The 13,814-nt window shown below is 38.9% G+C and overlaps 1 protein-coding gene across 1 annotated transcript; it reads right to left on the bottom strand.

Moving 5' to 3' along the window:
- Nucleotides 1-36: 36 nt before the first annotated feature.
- On the bottom strand, nucleotides 37-8,328 carry LOC148844676 (uncharacterized). The gene is made up of 8 exons (XM_088954491.1): nucleotides 7,575-8,328; nucleotides 4,257-4,366; nucleotides 3,713-3,769; nucleotides 3,291-3,590; nucleotides 2,352-2,599; nucleotides 1,556-1,862; nucleotides 1,188-1,461; nucleotides 37-611 (listed from the first exon to the last, which is right to left on the bottom strand). Exons 1-8 carry the CDS (start codon nucleotides 7,743-7,745, stop codon nucleotides 357-359), a joined length of 1,722 nt encoding a protein of 573 aa, XP_088810617.1. The 5' UTR covers nucleotides 7,746-8,328; the 3' UTR covers nucleotides 37-356.
- Nucleotides 8,329-13,814: the final 5,486 nt, after the last annotated feature.

Here is a 13,814-nt window from a genome sequence, read left to right as displayed (position 1 = left end):
TCCATTACATGCCTCTGCAACTTCAGATAATTCAACTTTAGAGTACGAAAACACAAGGCAATCTCATTGCCCGGTGATAGAAAAATTAATGTTAAGTTCCGTTTTCAGTATGATTTCCAGAACTAAAGAAGAAATAAATAACAACCTAGCACCTTTCTCGTCACAAGGCACAAAAAACCCCATGTTTATCTGTAACGTATAACTGACAACTACATGCAGAACTCCAAAAATAGGAGTACAATTTAATGTATTTTATTGAGGAAAAAAAACTTTTTGTATTCTATTATTATTACTGCCTATAACTGGATGCAACTATTATACACATCTTCTGGAATTTCTCCTGAAGCCCATGTTCCTCAGGAAGAAGAAGAAAGCATGCCAACACCTGGCCGATAGGCCCATGCAGGGGGCAAGCGTGCATATTTCTCCATCCCTGGCTGTTCATCATATGGTCGTTCCATGACTTTAAGCAGCCTCCGAACCTCTTCATAATCACCTTGTTCAGCCGCATCTATGGCACTCTGGCACAAATAGTTCCGTAAAATGAATTTGGGGTTGATAGAGTTCATCTGAGCCTGCCTTTGATCATCAGGAATACCACTAGCAACAAGCTTCAGGAGCAGTAAAAGAGATACATGTGAGAGGATTGAAGTTATGAATAACAAAATACGTATTCCATAGTGTGGAACAGATGACACCCTAACTCATTTAATCCTTTAGGAAATGGAATTGAGACAATAGAAACATTGAACTACTAGGCAATTTCCTAAAGGTTTCAAAGGATGCACACTTAATTTTTCAGTAAACTGCATCCATGCCGTGGATGGTAAGTATAGGCTATAGCTCCATCAAATAAATAGAATTGGTATGAGATCACTTGCAGCTTTTTTGTAGCACAATTAATCATATTCTCTGGCATTAGAACTTGGAAGTGAGAAAAGGAAAATAATTTCAAAAAAACGAACCTCCCATATTAAAATATCTAGCTCAAAGCATGATGACATGCAAATGCACAAAAAACAAAAAATAAATAAATCCTTGATCTCTGAGGTAGGTAGTACCATTTAAGAAACAAAGGAAGGGGGCGAAAGAGTAAAAAATTAAACATTTATTATCACACCTATTATAAATATGCATATAAAGTTACAAAGGAAATGAGAGAAAGTAAAATTGCTACTATATTATACCTCTTCTATATAGACCTGCACCCAACTGATCCATGCCTCTTTGCGCTCCGTGCCTATATCTAGTAAAGCAGCCTTAAGAGGAACAAGGAGCTTATCTTTTGAGATGCTAGGGTCTGCTTTGATATTGGAAAGCAACCGGAAGAAATTTGTATAGTCAACTTTATCAACTGCCATGTTGTTGAGAAGTTTACTGATCAACTGTTTATTGTATTTTGGAAGACCAAGTTTCCGTGTCATTATAGATTGATAATCATCCATAAACTTAGTTCCATATCTGTTAAAAGTGAAGGATATTAAGCTTTGTCATAAATTGACAACTTGATTTCTGACAAATTCCTACATGAAAGAATCAAAATTTCCAAATATACCTTTCCATGGCATAGTTTGCCTCTTTATCATTGATCAACTGAGCAGCTGAAAGAGTTGCAGTGAACTGTTTAATATTCCATAAGCAAATATCTGGTTGATTACCAAAGCAATACCTTCTCCCTGGCAAGTCCGTGGTATTTGGAGTGTAACTTGGATCAAAAGCATCCAAAAATCCATAGGGACCATAATCAATGGTAAGACCCAAAACACTCATGTTATCAGTGTCAAGCACACCATGAATGAATCCTACCCCCTGCCATCTTGCAACCAAGGAAGCAGTACGCTCAGCAACCTCAACTGCCCAAGCTAGTTCAATTGAAAACATAAAAGATAAGTTACTGAAGATTGTTAACAAACTACACTGCCCAGAACATACATACATTTTGTGTAATTTGTGCATGCAAGGGGGGAAATGGATGATTGTCGGAATAAAAGGACAGGAGTGGGAACTGGACAACAGTCTGGAACAGTAATAGACATACATCCTATAAATGTCACATAACCTTTATTCACACATGAACAAATTATACAAGGAAAAAACTACTCAATCATCCTGGTGTAGAACAGCTCTAGAGCACAATATAGAACTGGCTAGATGAGCATACTTCTATCTTATCAACAGATAATGTTCCCCTAGACAGTCAATCTGAAAATTAAAGGTATGCAACAGAGTTCTTGCACATATCGATCTGCTACTTGCATAAAGACTTCCACTATGATCTATATATCTGGATTCAGAATTTACTGAAATAACTCCAAGCTAGCCATATAATCAAGATGTTAAAAAAAAAACACCTGCATATTTATTGGATGTCAAATCCACAATCAAAGATCCCTCCTCTCCTGTGTTGAAGGATAAACTCTCAGTCTTGCTTATCTTCTCAATATGAGGAAAGTGGTGGCGGATAGTATAGTCTGCCAAGGCTTTAACAATATCCAAGTCTTCTTTGCCTCTAGAGGCATGTATTTGGAATGAACCAAAGCGAAGAAAAGATTGAGCAACTCTGCAAACAATTGCACCAGGTTCCTCCTTTGGATTGCCACTGCACAAGAAAATCCGAAGGTTGACAATAAATAAATTGAATAATTTTAGGTAACAGTGAAAAGGAAAATAATAGAAAAACAATAGGAAATATTACTGAATTCCATAACACTAGTGCTACAGAAGCAGCAAGCATGCAATGGGATCTTCTTTGGTATCTCAATTATTTGTGAGATTTGTTTTTCTCTGAATGGTAAATAATCAAAATAGACCAAAATTAACAATATAGAAGAGGTAAAAGAAAATGATGTACAAGATGGACATCAATCAAAAACTAGTATGCTCATCTTCAAAGCTATACATATTGGCTTTTCCTTGTGGAAGTAAGGGCTTTCTAATAACACTATGCAAGCAAGAACAAGCCATATATTCTTTCCCCTAAATCCATTATTTTGTCAAGTCGTCAGCAATAACATTCAACCACCCCCTTGCTATCAATCTCAAAATGTTATGTCAACTTAAAAGCATTCTGATCTCTAAGCTTCCAAGGGCCTGTACTGAAGTCCTTACCCGTCTTATAGCATTTGCAATCTCCTTCAATCAAAAACTCATTTAAATCTGTTTCAATTTTATAATTTTTAAATAAAATATAAGGGTGGATGTAAAACAATTGTGGTACAAATAGAATTAGAACTAACGTATATCATGATTCACCTAGTGGTTTTTCATAATTTAGATTCTGCCCTACATACTCATAAAACATATCCCGGGTGACATATTTGCCTGTTGTAACAAGACAAAGTGCACGGGTCGTCGGAATTCCTAAACTGTTCATTGCTTCACTACAAAGGAATTCCCTGATGCTGCTGCGCAGAACTGCAAGACCATCTTCAGAACGGCTGTAAGGAGTCTTACCAGCACCTTTAAGCTGTAGTTCCCACCTTTCAGAACGAGAATTCAGAATCTCCCCAAGAGTTAAAGCACGACCATCACCCAACTGACCAGCCCACATGCCAAATTGGTGTCCACCATAGCATTGAGCATATGGCATCCTATAAATGAATTATTAATGAACAGAATGAGTCATGAATAATTACCCCTTATCAAAGAAAAAGGCAATTTAAGGTGCTGAAAAAAAGATAATAAACAACAGGTTAATGCTTATGACACTTACACTCCCACCAAGGGGGATGCCCCTGAGAATACGAGTGGGAAGTCTGACCTTTCAAATCTGAGATTCCAACATAAGGTGTTGTTAGCCCCATATTAAATTATGTCCCATGCATGAGAAAGAACTAAACCTGTCCATGGAAAATCTAAACAAATTCAAGATTAACCTAGGAGGATTACTGAATTGCCATTAGCTATCAGGATCCACATAATTGTTAAAGATAGGAAGTGCAAGCATGCTCTTTCTACAGTGAACAAAAATAGAATAAAATGGGATACTTGTCTGTCGCAATGTTTTGCAATACTTTTTAATAAGAGACAACAAAACATTTGATGCAAAACCCAACTGCCATAATTGAATAACTGAAACCAAATCCATTCCAGTAAAATATAAAGTTCTGGGTAATCCAAAATACTTGGGAGACTCCAGTTACTTTCAGTTGTAACAGGGAGATATGAATTCCTTTTAAATTGAATTTGGAAAAGGCAAAAAAAAAAAAACACTTGAATTACACATAAAAGAAAAAAGAGAGATAAGAGATACTCACTCTTTGGGATCCAAATCAATTAACTCAGCAACTGACTCTGACCATGTAACAAGTTTGGGGTTCTCCACTTCAGCAGAAGGGGATACCTTTGTATAGCAAGCATGTAATACCTGCAAACCAAAATAAACAGTAAATGCATCATCAAGATGTGAATGTCATAATCATAAGTAACTAACTAACCTGCACCATATCATTCATTCCCAATTCACATCCAGGATGACTAGATGCACACAGATAAAAAGGCAATTTGCAACAAAATGAGGACATGGAATCTGCAAGTTTGAAATATAGCCATTATGTCTAAACTAATCATATAAGGTTACACCTCTGACAGGTCCACTTAAATCTGAAATTTTTCTCTGAACAACGAGCCCCCCTTTGCTTGTTAAAAGAAAATCAACCAGGTACAAATATTGCACTCGGTTCAAATTTGCAAATGTTAGTTTGACATGTCAATTTGCACCCCTAGCTAATAATTTAACAATGGATATGGAGTTGAAAAGAACAGATTGGCAAAACAGGATTCATGTAGCCGACCCCATATAGTTGGGATGAAGAAGATGATGAATTTGCATCCCTACCTGGGGTGAAATTTGCACTTTCGCATGTTTTGGAACCTTTTAGCCATGCAAATTTTGCAACCCAAAAAGTGATAAAAATTTGCATCCTTTCCTCCCACCTTCATTCTCCCCCATATAAAGTAGGGACTGCATTATTTAGTTTTAATTTTACTCCACCAAACAAAGAAAAATATGAACATAAGTAAAACAAAAGTTTGCATTCCCATGCATTTACACCAGTGCAAATGAAAATTGAACTGCAAACAAACAGAATGCAAGTAATCATGTCACCACTTATCACTTATTAGTTGAGAACATGTGTTATGATCCATTTGTCCCATGTTGGTAGTATGGGATGCTGTTGTGGGGTATATATGTGTTTGAGTTTCCTCCCTCTAACAGCTAGCTTTTAGGGGTGAGTTCTCCTAAGGCACATAACAACATGTGTTGTCTTTACTCTTATAACATTGTAAAATTTTCATAAACAAGAATTCCCCTACATATTCATGTCCGAAAAAAGGAGAAACTGCAAATAGTCACTCAGTTCAACAACTTTGACATGATAGTCTAATTAGAATTCAGACACATATCGTTAGACATCCCAATAAGATCTAATTAGCTTTCAGAGTTCCAAATGACACCTAGTTCTCTGAGCTGACTGTGCACCAACATACAGAAAGGTCATCAGAAGAAAAGAAAAAAGAGGTCTATTGTAGTCAAATAAGCTATTGCCAGGAAAAATAAAAAACACATCAAATAAGAAATTGCATAAAAGGGAAAGTGTGAACACTAGCCCTTTAAGCTAAACCAGTAGCAGGAAATGGGTCCATTCTTGCAATTGACCATGTTTCTTCTCTCATTTAGAACTCATCTTCAATATTGTGTGCCCATTTGCAATGCATCCGGAGACCAAAAAAAAACTTAAAGGATTACACATTTTGCATGAAAAAGCACTTGAGACTCATCCCTTATGCACACTTTGACCATCAAAGTTTTTTTTTTTTTTTTTTTTTTTTTGGGGGGGGGGGGGGGGGGGGGGGGGGGGAGTTATAATATAAAAAGTAAATTGATCAGGTTCCATCGTTCTTAAACAACTTATTTTCTAAAGGGCCATTACCTAATGTTGGTCCTACCTATCTGGGGTTTTGTGAGGGATAGACAGGATTCAGACCTAACCTCCTGCATTTTTCCCACTCAGACCTTAACTGGCATTTCATACTTGTCATTGCAGATACATATGCCCCTTTCTTCTATCTTCTTTCTCTTATAATTCAATCTTGTGAACTTTAGTTTTGACTAGTTGTTTCTTTATTTCCTCTCCATTCTTGACTTTCCTTCTTTTATTTATGAAAAGAACGGAAATTTAAACAATATGGGAAAGAAAAAACATTTTTATGAGGGAAAATTTTAAAAGTTGAAAAGGTGGAAAAGAGGAGTTTATCTTTTTTTTTAGGAATTTTGTTGGTCTTCCTTGATCTCTTCATTCTTATTCACGTGTCCTCTTCTTTCTTCCTTTTCAGTGTTCTCTAGATAAATAATGTCAACAAAGGGAGCAGAAAACCTTGTTTTCATCATAGAAGAAGAAAATATTTTAGAAAAAAAAAAGAAACTTCTCATCCCCTTTAGGTTGAAAAAAATAAATAAAGCATTAAAAAAAGTATGTTAATAGTAAATTTTGGAAAAGTAGCGGAAGTACCTATTGCAATTTTGGTAATGCTAATGTTTATCTGCAATAAATTTCTATATTTCACTCTACAAGAACAAGAAGCGATAAATAGGCACAAATTGCAAGAGGGAGAAACAGGATAACCAAATATATGTATTAGTCACCGGCAACAATATACTTGCAAACAACGGTGACCACTTCTGCAACAACCCATCCAAAAATGAAGCTGAAAATGAACCCCCATAGCCATTCAAAGTGGGATCTGAACAAATTAAGACATAAATGGCACTATTTTGCCAAGCCATGGTGGATAAGTGTTATATGTTAAGATGTATGGCACTTGATTTTTAACAATTCGAGGCGTCCAATTTCTTTTAAGAATAGGTTCAGCAGCTCTGTTTCCACTAGGATGCATTATAACTTTTATGGTCTATAACAATATCCAATAGGACTGATCATCAACTGACAACGCTTTAATACTGTGGCATGTGAGAATCCTACCGTGTTTATCATTAATTAGCTGGAAGACATGCAAAGTTTACTATCATTAGATTCTCTGAATTTTGGAGCCAACAAATGATTAAATCGGCAGGGTTCTCACGACTTACTGAATGAGAGTGTTCTCATAATATCATCACTCATCTAATAGACGGGTATCAAACACAGATGAGTGATATCAAATGCACAGATTTTACAAGCTTAGAATTAGATAGCTTTCACCTTCAACATCTCAATATCATCAAATAGTATAAAGGTGGTGGCTGAACTATTACTCTGTTCAAAATCCAAGTTTCAACCTTTAACCGACAAATGGGACTAAAAGAATTTGAAAGACCGAAATGTTGAAACTCGTTCAGATAAAAAAAAAAAAAACTGTTGTTATAATGACAAAACATATATGGTTCATTAGGAAATAATTAAATAACCAGTTTACCAACAACCTTATTTAAAACCATCTCGCATTTAAATGATTTATATCTGATCTACCACGGAATTCTTCATTCCAGAACCAAACAAACCAAAAACCTTATTTAAAACCCTATAGTTCATTAAGATGCCGACGCACAAAAAACAGACCCTAGAGAAGCTCACCTCTCGTGGAATGGTGTCAGTAATTAGATCTTCGGGCAACTCTCTCACAAACGAGTGGTCCCAATTCAGATCTTCAAGCTTCAGGCGAACCTTATCGTTCCCCAAGCTCTTTCTAAGATCATCCGTCACCGACTCCACGGACAAGTTCCCGCTTCTTGGAGACGAATCCATTGAAACACCAGTAGAGAAATGCCCTCCAGCCTCGCATGCAATAGTGGATCTCAGGAGGCCGGCCGGAGAAATCGTGAAATGCCTGTAAAAACTGGCCGGATAAAGAAAAAGTGATGATTTCGGGAGACGAACACAATATGGCGGAATAGAAGAGAGGAGTATTGATCAAAAGATAGAAAAGAATAGGAGGGGCATTGATTGTTTGTGTAAAATCCCCCTCTCTCTCTCTCAGAAACAAGTCCACTTTTGTCGGTCAAACGGATAGAAGTGTGAGTGTGAGCGTGCGTCCAAAGCCGAGCAATACGTGACAGATGTTAGAAAAAGCTCGACTGCATCGTGCCCGTTTAGAAGGGCTTTCATGCGAGTCCAGATCTGCCTTCTCACATTGCGCGCCTCACATCGATGTGTGTCTTAGCCGCAAATTAGGAATATCTCCCATGGAGATGTTTCTAATACAGGCTAGGATGTGATTGTGAGATCGGCGTGAGGCGCGCGGAACATATCCCAATTCCTTTCATGTAGCAGAAAGCCCTAAAATATGAGTCTAGAACTCCAGATCTCCTGCGATAGGTATGAGGGTCCTGTTAACCCTCCGTTAATTTCTTACTTTTTTATATTTTAAAATTAAAAACCTAAAATACTAAATAAATAATATAGTTTGGATTATTCAATCGATGGAGGAAAAATAAGAAGAGACAACTTAAGATTATGAAGTATTTTGAAGCTGGGAGTTCAATTGATGAAGGATTTGCATAAGAAAAAAGCATTTGTGTGAAAATAATATTTTGAAATAGGGGTTCTATTGATCAATGATTTGCATAAGAAAAAATGATTCCTCTTCTTCTTTTGGTGAGACCCCAAACATGAGGAATACATGCAACTTGTCCTTGAATGAAACTAGAAAATTAGCTTCAAACAACATGAGACTTGTAGCCTTAACTAAAGGTTGAAGATAAAAGAAAAGTCTATTTGCATATGACTTACGCTTTTCATTGAAGATTTGAGAAGAAAAAACAATTCCCTCTTGAAAAGATTTTGTTATGAATTTGTAATCGTTAATGGCTTCCGCCTGTTTGGCTTATAGTTGAGTTGGCCTCAAGTGCCATGTGTCTCCTCCATGATCGCTTTATCACTTTTGCCACGTCGGCACCACATCATCAAATAAGCGTGACCAAAACAAGACAGAGTCATACGGATAAGGAGAACTCTGTCAGGGATTAGGTCTTATCCCGAAGACTTCGGCATACAACCTCATCTCGACAACCCCGGAACCCTCATCTGAATTGAACACGAATCTTCGACTATAAGTAAGTAATCCCCGCTCGAGGTAAGGGAGTTTTGACCTCTAGCATCCATACTGTTATTCTACTTGAACCAACACTGTTCTCTCAACTGCTTGGCCCAACCACCCACCGTTCTCGATTAACCTGAACATTGGAGTACCTACACGGGGAATAACTCCTTGGGCCTCTGACTCTATTCTTGGTTTCAAATATTGTTGTGCAGCTTCGTCCTTCCACCTTGGCTCTGCCCAGTTGGCAGGATTACCTGACTGCAACCTCAGTTCAAGAAACACCTTGGATCAAACAGCATTAGATTGGAGCCATCTGTGGGAAACACACAAAAAGCCTTTCCCAACCCTCTTCCTACACAATCAAGAAAGATGCAAAGAAACGTATCCGATCGCTTTGCAAGTTGATCCCCACCTCAAGAATCATGCTCTCACCTCAGTCCTCCACGTTGTGAAACTCAGCAACAACCTCAATCGTAAACCACGATCGACCCTACCCAATTTCAGGCGATGCAACAAAAGGTCGACCAAATCCTGGCGATGATGCAGATGTTGGGATCCTCGACCCAACCTCCTCAGGTCATCCCTCCTCCTACCCCCGATGCTTACTACGACCGATCCTTGCCCTGAGGACCCAAAAAAGCATCGGTTGAACAAGGATAAGGCGCGGTCTGATCAAGAAAGGCAACAGACACCAAGAAGATCAGGCTCCTCAGCCTGGCCCTGTGAACGTGATGATCGCAGCCGAACGCACCAATCTTCTCGGGTTTTGGTAAAAGAAAGGCTCGAAAAAAGAACTCAGTAGTCGCCAGTCTCCATCGCCGAATTTAGTTCAATCAAGGATCGCCCAATACCACCCAAGAAAGAAAGGACTGTGCATCTGGCACCGGACAATAGGGACGCAGAGATCAGAGAACTCAGGTAGCGTTTGACCAAGTCGGAAAGCAACCAAGCTAAAAGAAGCATAACCCCTCCCATGGTTCGACTAGCAAAGCCCAGTAACCAGCCCATCAAGGAGTCGGCCTTCACACAAGGCATCGTGGACGAGCTCCCCCTAGCCAGTTGGCGAGCCCCACAATTCAAAAGGTATGATGGATCCACAAACCCCAGTGACCACATCGAAGCCTTCAAAGCCCAGATGATGTTGCATGGCTCGTCTGAAGGCCTGATGTGCAAAGCGTTCGTGGTGGCTCTCAAAGGAGTAGCTCTAACGTGGTAGTCTTCCCTTCCCCTACGCTCTATCTCTTCCTGGGAGTAACTGGAGAGCCAATTCCTGGCACAATTCATAGCCAACCAGAAAACATTGGAGAATCACTGTAGAGAGTACCTGGCCAGATTTAATTCCAATGCCCTACAAGTCCGATCATTGAACCAGTCAGTGGTCTTCACAGCTACCCAACACAACCTGCGCCTCTCTCTGTTTAACTTCTCGATCTCGAAGAATCCTCCTCAAACTATAGCCCCATTGATGACCCACACCTAGAAGTACATCAACACGAAAGAAGCACAAGCACAGTTGAAAGATGAGGAAGAACAACACGACAGAAAGAGAAGAGATCCTAGCGAATGTAAGACAAAGAGGGCGAACTGCGACAACAAGAGACAGGACCACCGACCATACCAAAAACAGAGGACTTTGCCTCTGACCTATAGAAATTTCACATCGCTAAATGCACTGCAATTTGAAATTCTAATGCAGATTTGTGATTGCAACTACATCAGATGGCTCAGGAAGATGAAGTCCTAGAACAACAAGAGGAACTGGGACAAGTACTACGAGTTCCATCTAGACCACGACCACGAGACAAACAACTATCACGATCTAAAGCACCACCTCAAGGACTTGATCAGTAGTGGATACCTTGGGGGATTCATCGACATCAAGGAGGACAAGCCGAAGGAGGAACTACACCCTAGACCCCCAGGCCGAGCTCGCCCAACCGGAGTCATCACTGTGATCTCAAGAGGGATGACCTCCAGAGGGGAGAGCAACTCAGGCCAAAAAGCATATGCGCGGTTGCTCAAGATCAATGACAGGGGAGCAGAAAAGAAGACAAGAGGACTCGATCACTTTTACCGACGACAACCTCAAGGGGGTCCAGACCCCGCATGAAGACGCCCTAATGATCATAGCTAATATCACAAATTTCAAAGTTTGACACATCCTAATAGACACAGGAAGCTCAGCGGACATCCTCTTTGAAGAAGCTTTTGAACAACTCGGCATTGGCAAAGACCACCTCACTCTGGTTAACACCCCCTGATGGGTTTCTCTAAAGAGTCCCTCGTGCCTAAAGGGAATATTACACTACCCTTATTGATCGGAGATGGTGACATAACAACCAAGACAATGATAGACTTCATCGTCATCCGGTGCCTCTCATCCTACAACCCAATCCTCGGTCGGTCGACCTTGAATGCTCGACGGGCCTCTATCTCCACATTCCACCTCACCATGAAATTCCCAACCCCATATGGAGTGGGAGTAGCATGTGGGGACCATTGGGCAGCACGACAATGTTACCTGATGTCCTACTGAGGAAAACGCCAAGCTGCATAAACCTTGACAACAAAGAGCATAGACATGCGGGATGAGCTGAAGACGCAGCGCGGTCAGCCCATTGAATACTTGATAAAGGTGTCTCTCTCCGAAGAAGACCTCGAAAAGATGGTCCAATTCAGATCACTCCTATAAGATCATATTCAGGAAGATCTCATACAACTATTGAAGGACCACGCCGACGTGTTTGCTTGCTCGACATCGAACATGCTAGGGATCGACCCCAAGGTCATCACTCACCGCTTGAACGCCGACCCACACTACCAACCCATCAGGCAAAAGAAGAGAAGCTTCGTTGCAGAATGGTGGCAAGTGATCAACAAGGAGGTCCAGAAGTTGCTCGACGCTAGCTTCATCTGGGAAGTAAAGTACCTAGACTAGCTGGCCAATGTAGTGATGGTGAAGAAGGCCAACGAAAAGTGGAGAATCTGCATTGACTTCATTGACCTAAACAAAGCCTGCCCTAAAGATAGCTTTCCCCTATCGAGGATTGACTAGCTTGTCGACGTAATGGCCAGACATGAACTCCTAAGCTTCATGGACGCGTTTTTAGGCTATAACTAGATCCAAATGCATCCAAACGACTAGGAGAAGACTGCCTTCATCACCGACCAGGGACTCTACTATTACAAGGCAATACCCTTTGGCCTCAAAAACGCTGGCGCCACCTATTAGCGACTGGTGAACGAGGTGTTCAAGGACTAGCTCGACTGTAATGTTGAAGCATATGTATATTAATGTGTTTTTCTTTGTTCTTGACTCAGGGCTATTGTTGCAATCCAAACCACAACAAAAGAAAAGTCTTGCTTTCTCATTTATGTGTTATGGAAGAAGCATGTTCTTTAGCTGTAACCCATAGAAAAGATCCAGAAAGAGGAGCTTTTTCGTTTGGGTATTGCAAAGCAGTGCGTTTCCTCTATACAAATCCATATCAAAGTTCAAAATTGTATTTGACAGTTGGTTCTGATTTTAGCAGATGGTTGATAAAGAAAATTAGATAACACTTGAAGGGTATTTGTGTCTTTTCGCATGCCACTTAACGATTGGTTAGTGACAGGTACTAGATCGTCGCATTTTGAAAGTTTAGGTACCGGATTGTTGCATTTTAAAGTTTAGGGACCAAATTGTCACTCAAGCCAAAGTGCGGGGTATTGATCGGGAATTTCCCTTTATTAAATTACTTTTATAAAAAACACTTTTATGAAAGTACTCTTATGAAAACATTTTATAAAAGCACTTTTGTGAAAACACTTTTATGGAAGCAATTTTTTGAATGAACTTTTATGAAAATACTTTAATAAAAATACTTTTACAAAAGCACTTTTATAAATCATCTTTTACGAAAGCACTTTTATATAAAAAACTTTTATGAAAGTACTTTTATAAAATTCAACTAGAGATGAATTTATAAATGGAATTTTAAAATTCAACGAGGGATAATTTTGGAAGAAAATTTTTAATAAGTTCTTATACAATAAACACTTAATTCAGGCTTATTTCTCAAACACCAATAAGTGCTCAATGGTGTGATCCCAACTCAAATAAGCACTCATTTTTAAGCACTCCCAAACATGGCCTAAGAGAATATGTAGAATATGTGTCTCAGTCAAATGATCCGGCCCTATTTATGAAATTTGACTAATCACTTGAACAAACATAAACCAAAGGAAATATCTCTCTTAAACAAAGTTGCAAAACATGTTTACATAGACACAAGGAAGAAGAAATGCATAGTTTAAAACAAGGGCTGTAACCAAACTGAAAATATGAATAAAATTAAATTAAAAATAACAATAAAAAGGATAAAGTGTGTTACTTGCATGTATATGCACACAAGCATATGGCCCAACTCGGCTTGGTGGAGCATGTGAAAAACACACCTCCAACCCCATTTATAAGAAGAAATAGTTCACAGTTTTTGTTTTCTGGTAGACAAGTACTCCCTTGCCAATTCTCCTCATCATAATTCATAGAATAGAGAGATGCGTGTCATTCAAATGATCATTATGTATGAAGGTTGATCTATCACTCAAGTACACATAAACCAAAGGAAATATCTCTATTAAACAAAAAAAAAAAAAAAAACTTCAAAGAGAAACAAGAATGAAGAACCCACAATTTAAAACAATGATTATAATTAACTTAAAACATGAACAAAATTAAATAAAATGTATTACTTATTACTAAAAATGATAAAAGGGAGTTTCAAGCATCTAGT

Source organism: Nelumbo lutea, chromosome 7 (assembly GCF_056320005.1).
Source record: "Nelumbo lutea isolate HS-2025 chromosome 7, American lotus-T2T, whole genome shotgun sequence".
Classification (NCBI taxonomy): domain Eukaryota; kingdom Viridiplantae; phylum Streptophyta; class Magnoliopsida; order Proteales; family Nelumbonaceae; genus Nelumbo; species Nelumbo lutea.
Note: the sequence above shows the minus strand (reverse complement) of the source record. Positions and strands in the feature narration are given on the sequence as shown.

What these genes read in the sequence shown, in the direction of transcription:
- LOC148844676 (XM_088954491.1), bottom strand. Translation starts at nt 7,745, where the DNA reads ATGGATTCGTCTCCAAGAAGCGGGAACTTGTCCGTGGAGTCGGTGACG. An exon ending in CTGACACCATTCCACGAGAG is followed by an intron (nt 4,367 to 7,574) that starts GTGAGCTTCTCT and finishes TTTGGTTTGCAG; the next exon opens with GTATTACATGCTTGCTATAC. An exon ending in GCAAACTATGCCATGGAAAG is followed by an intron (nt 1,462 to 1,555) that starts GTATATTTGGAA and finishes CACTTTTAACAG; the next exon opens with ATATGGAACTAAGTTTATGG.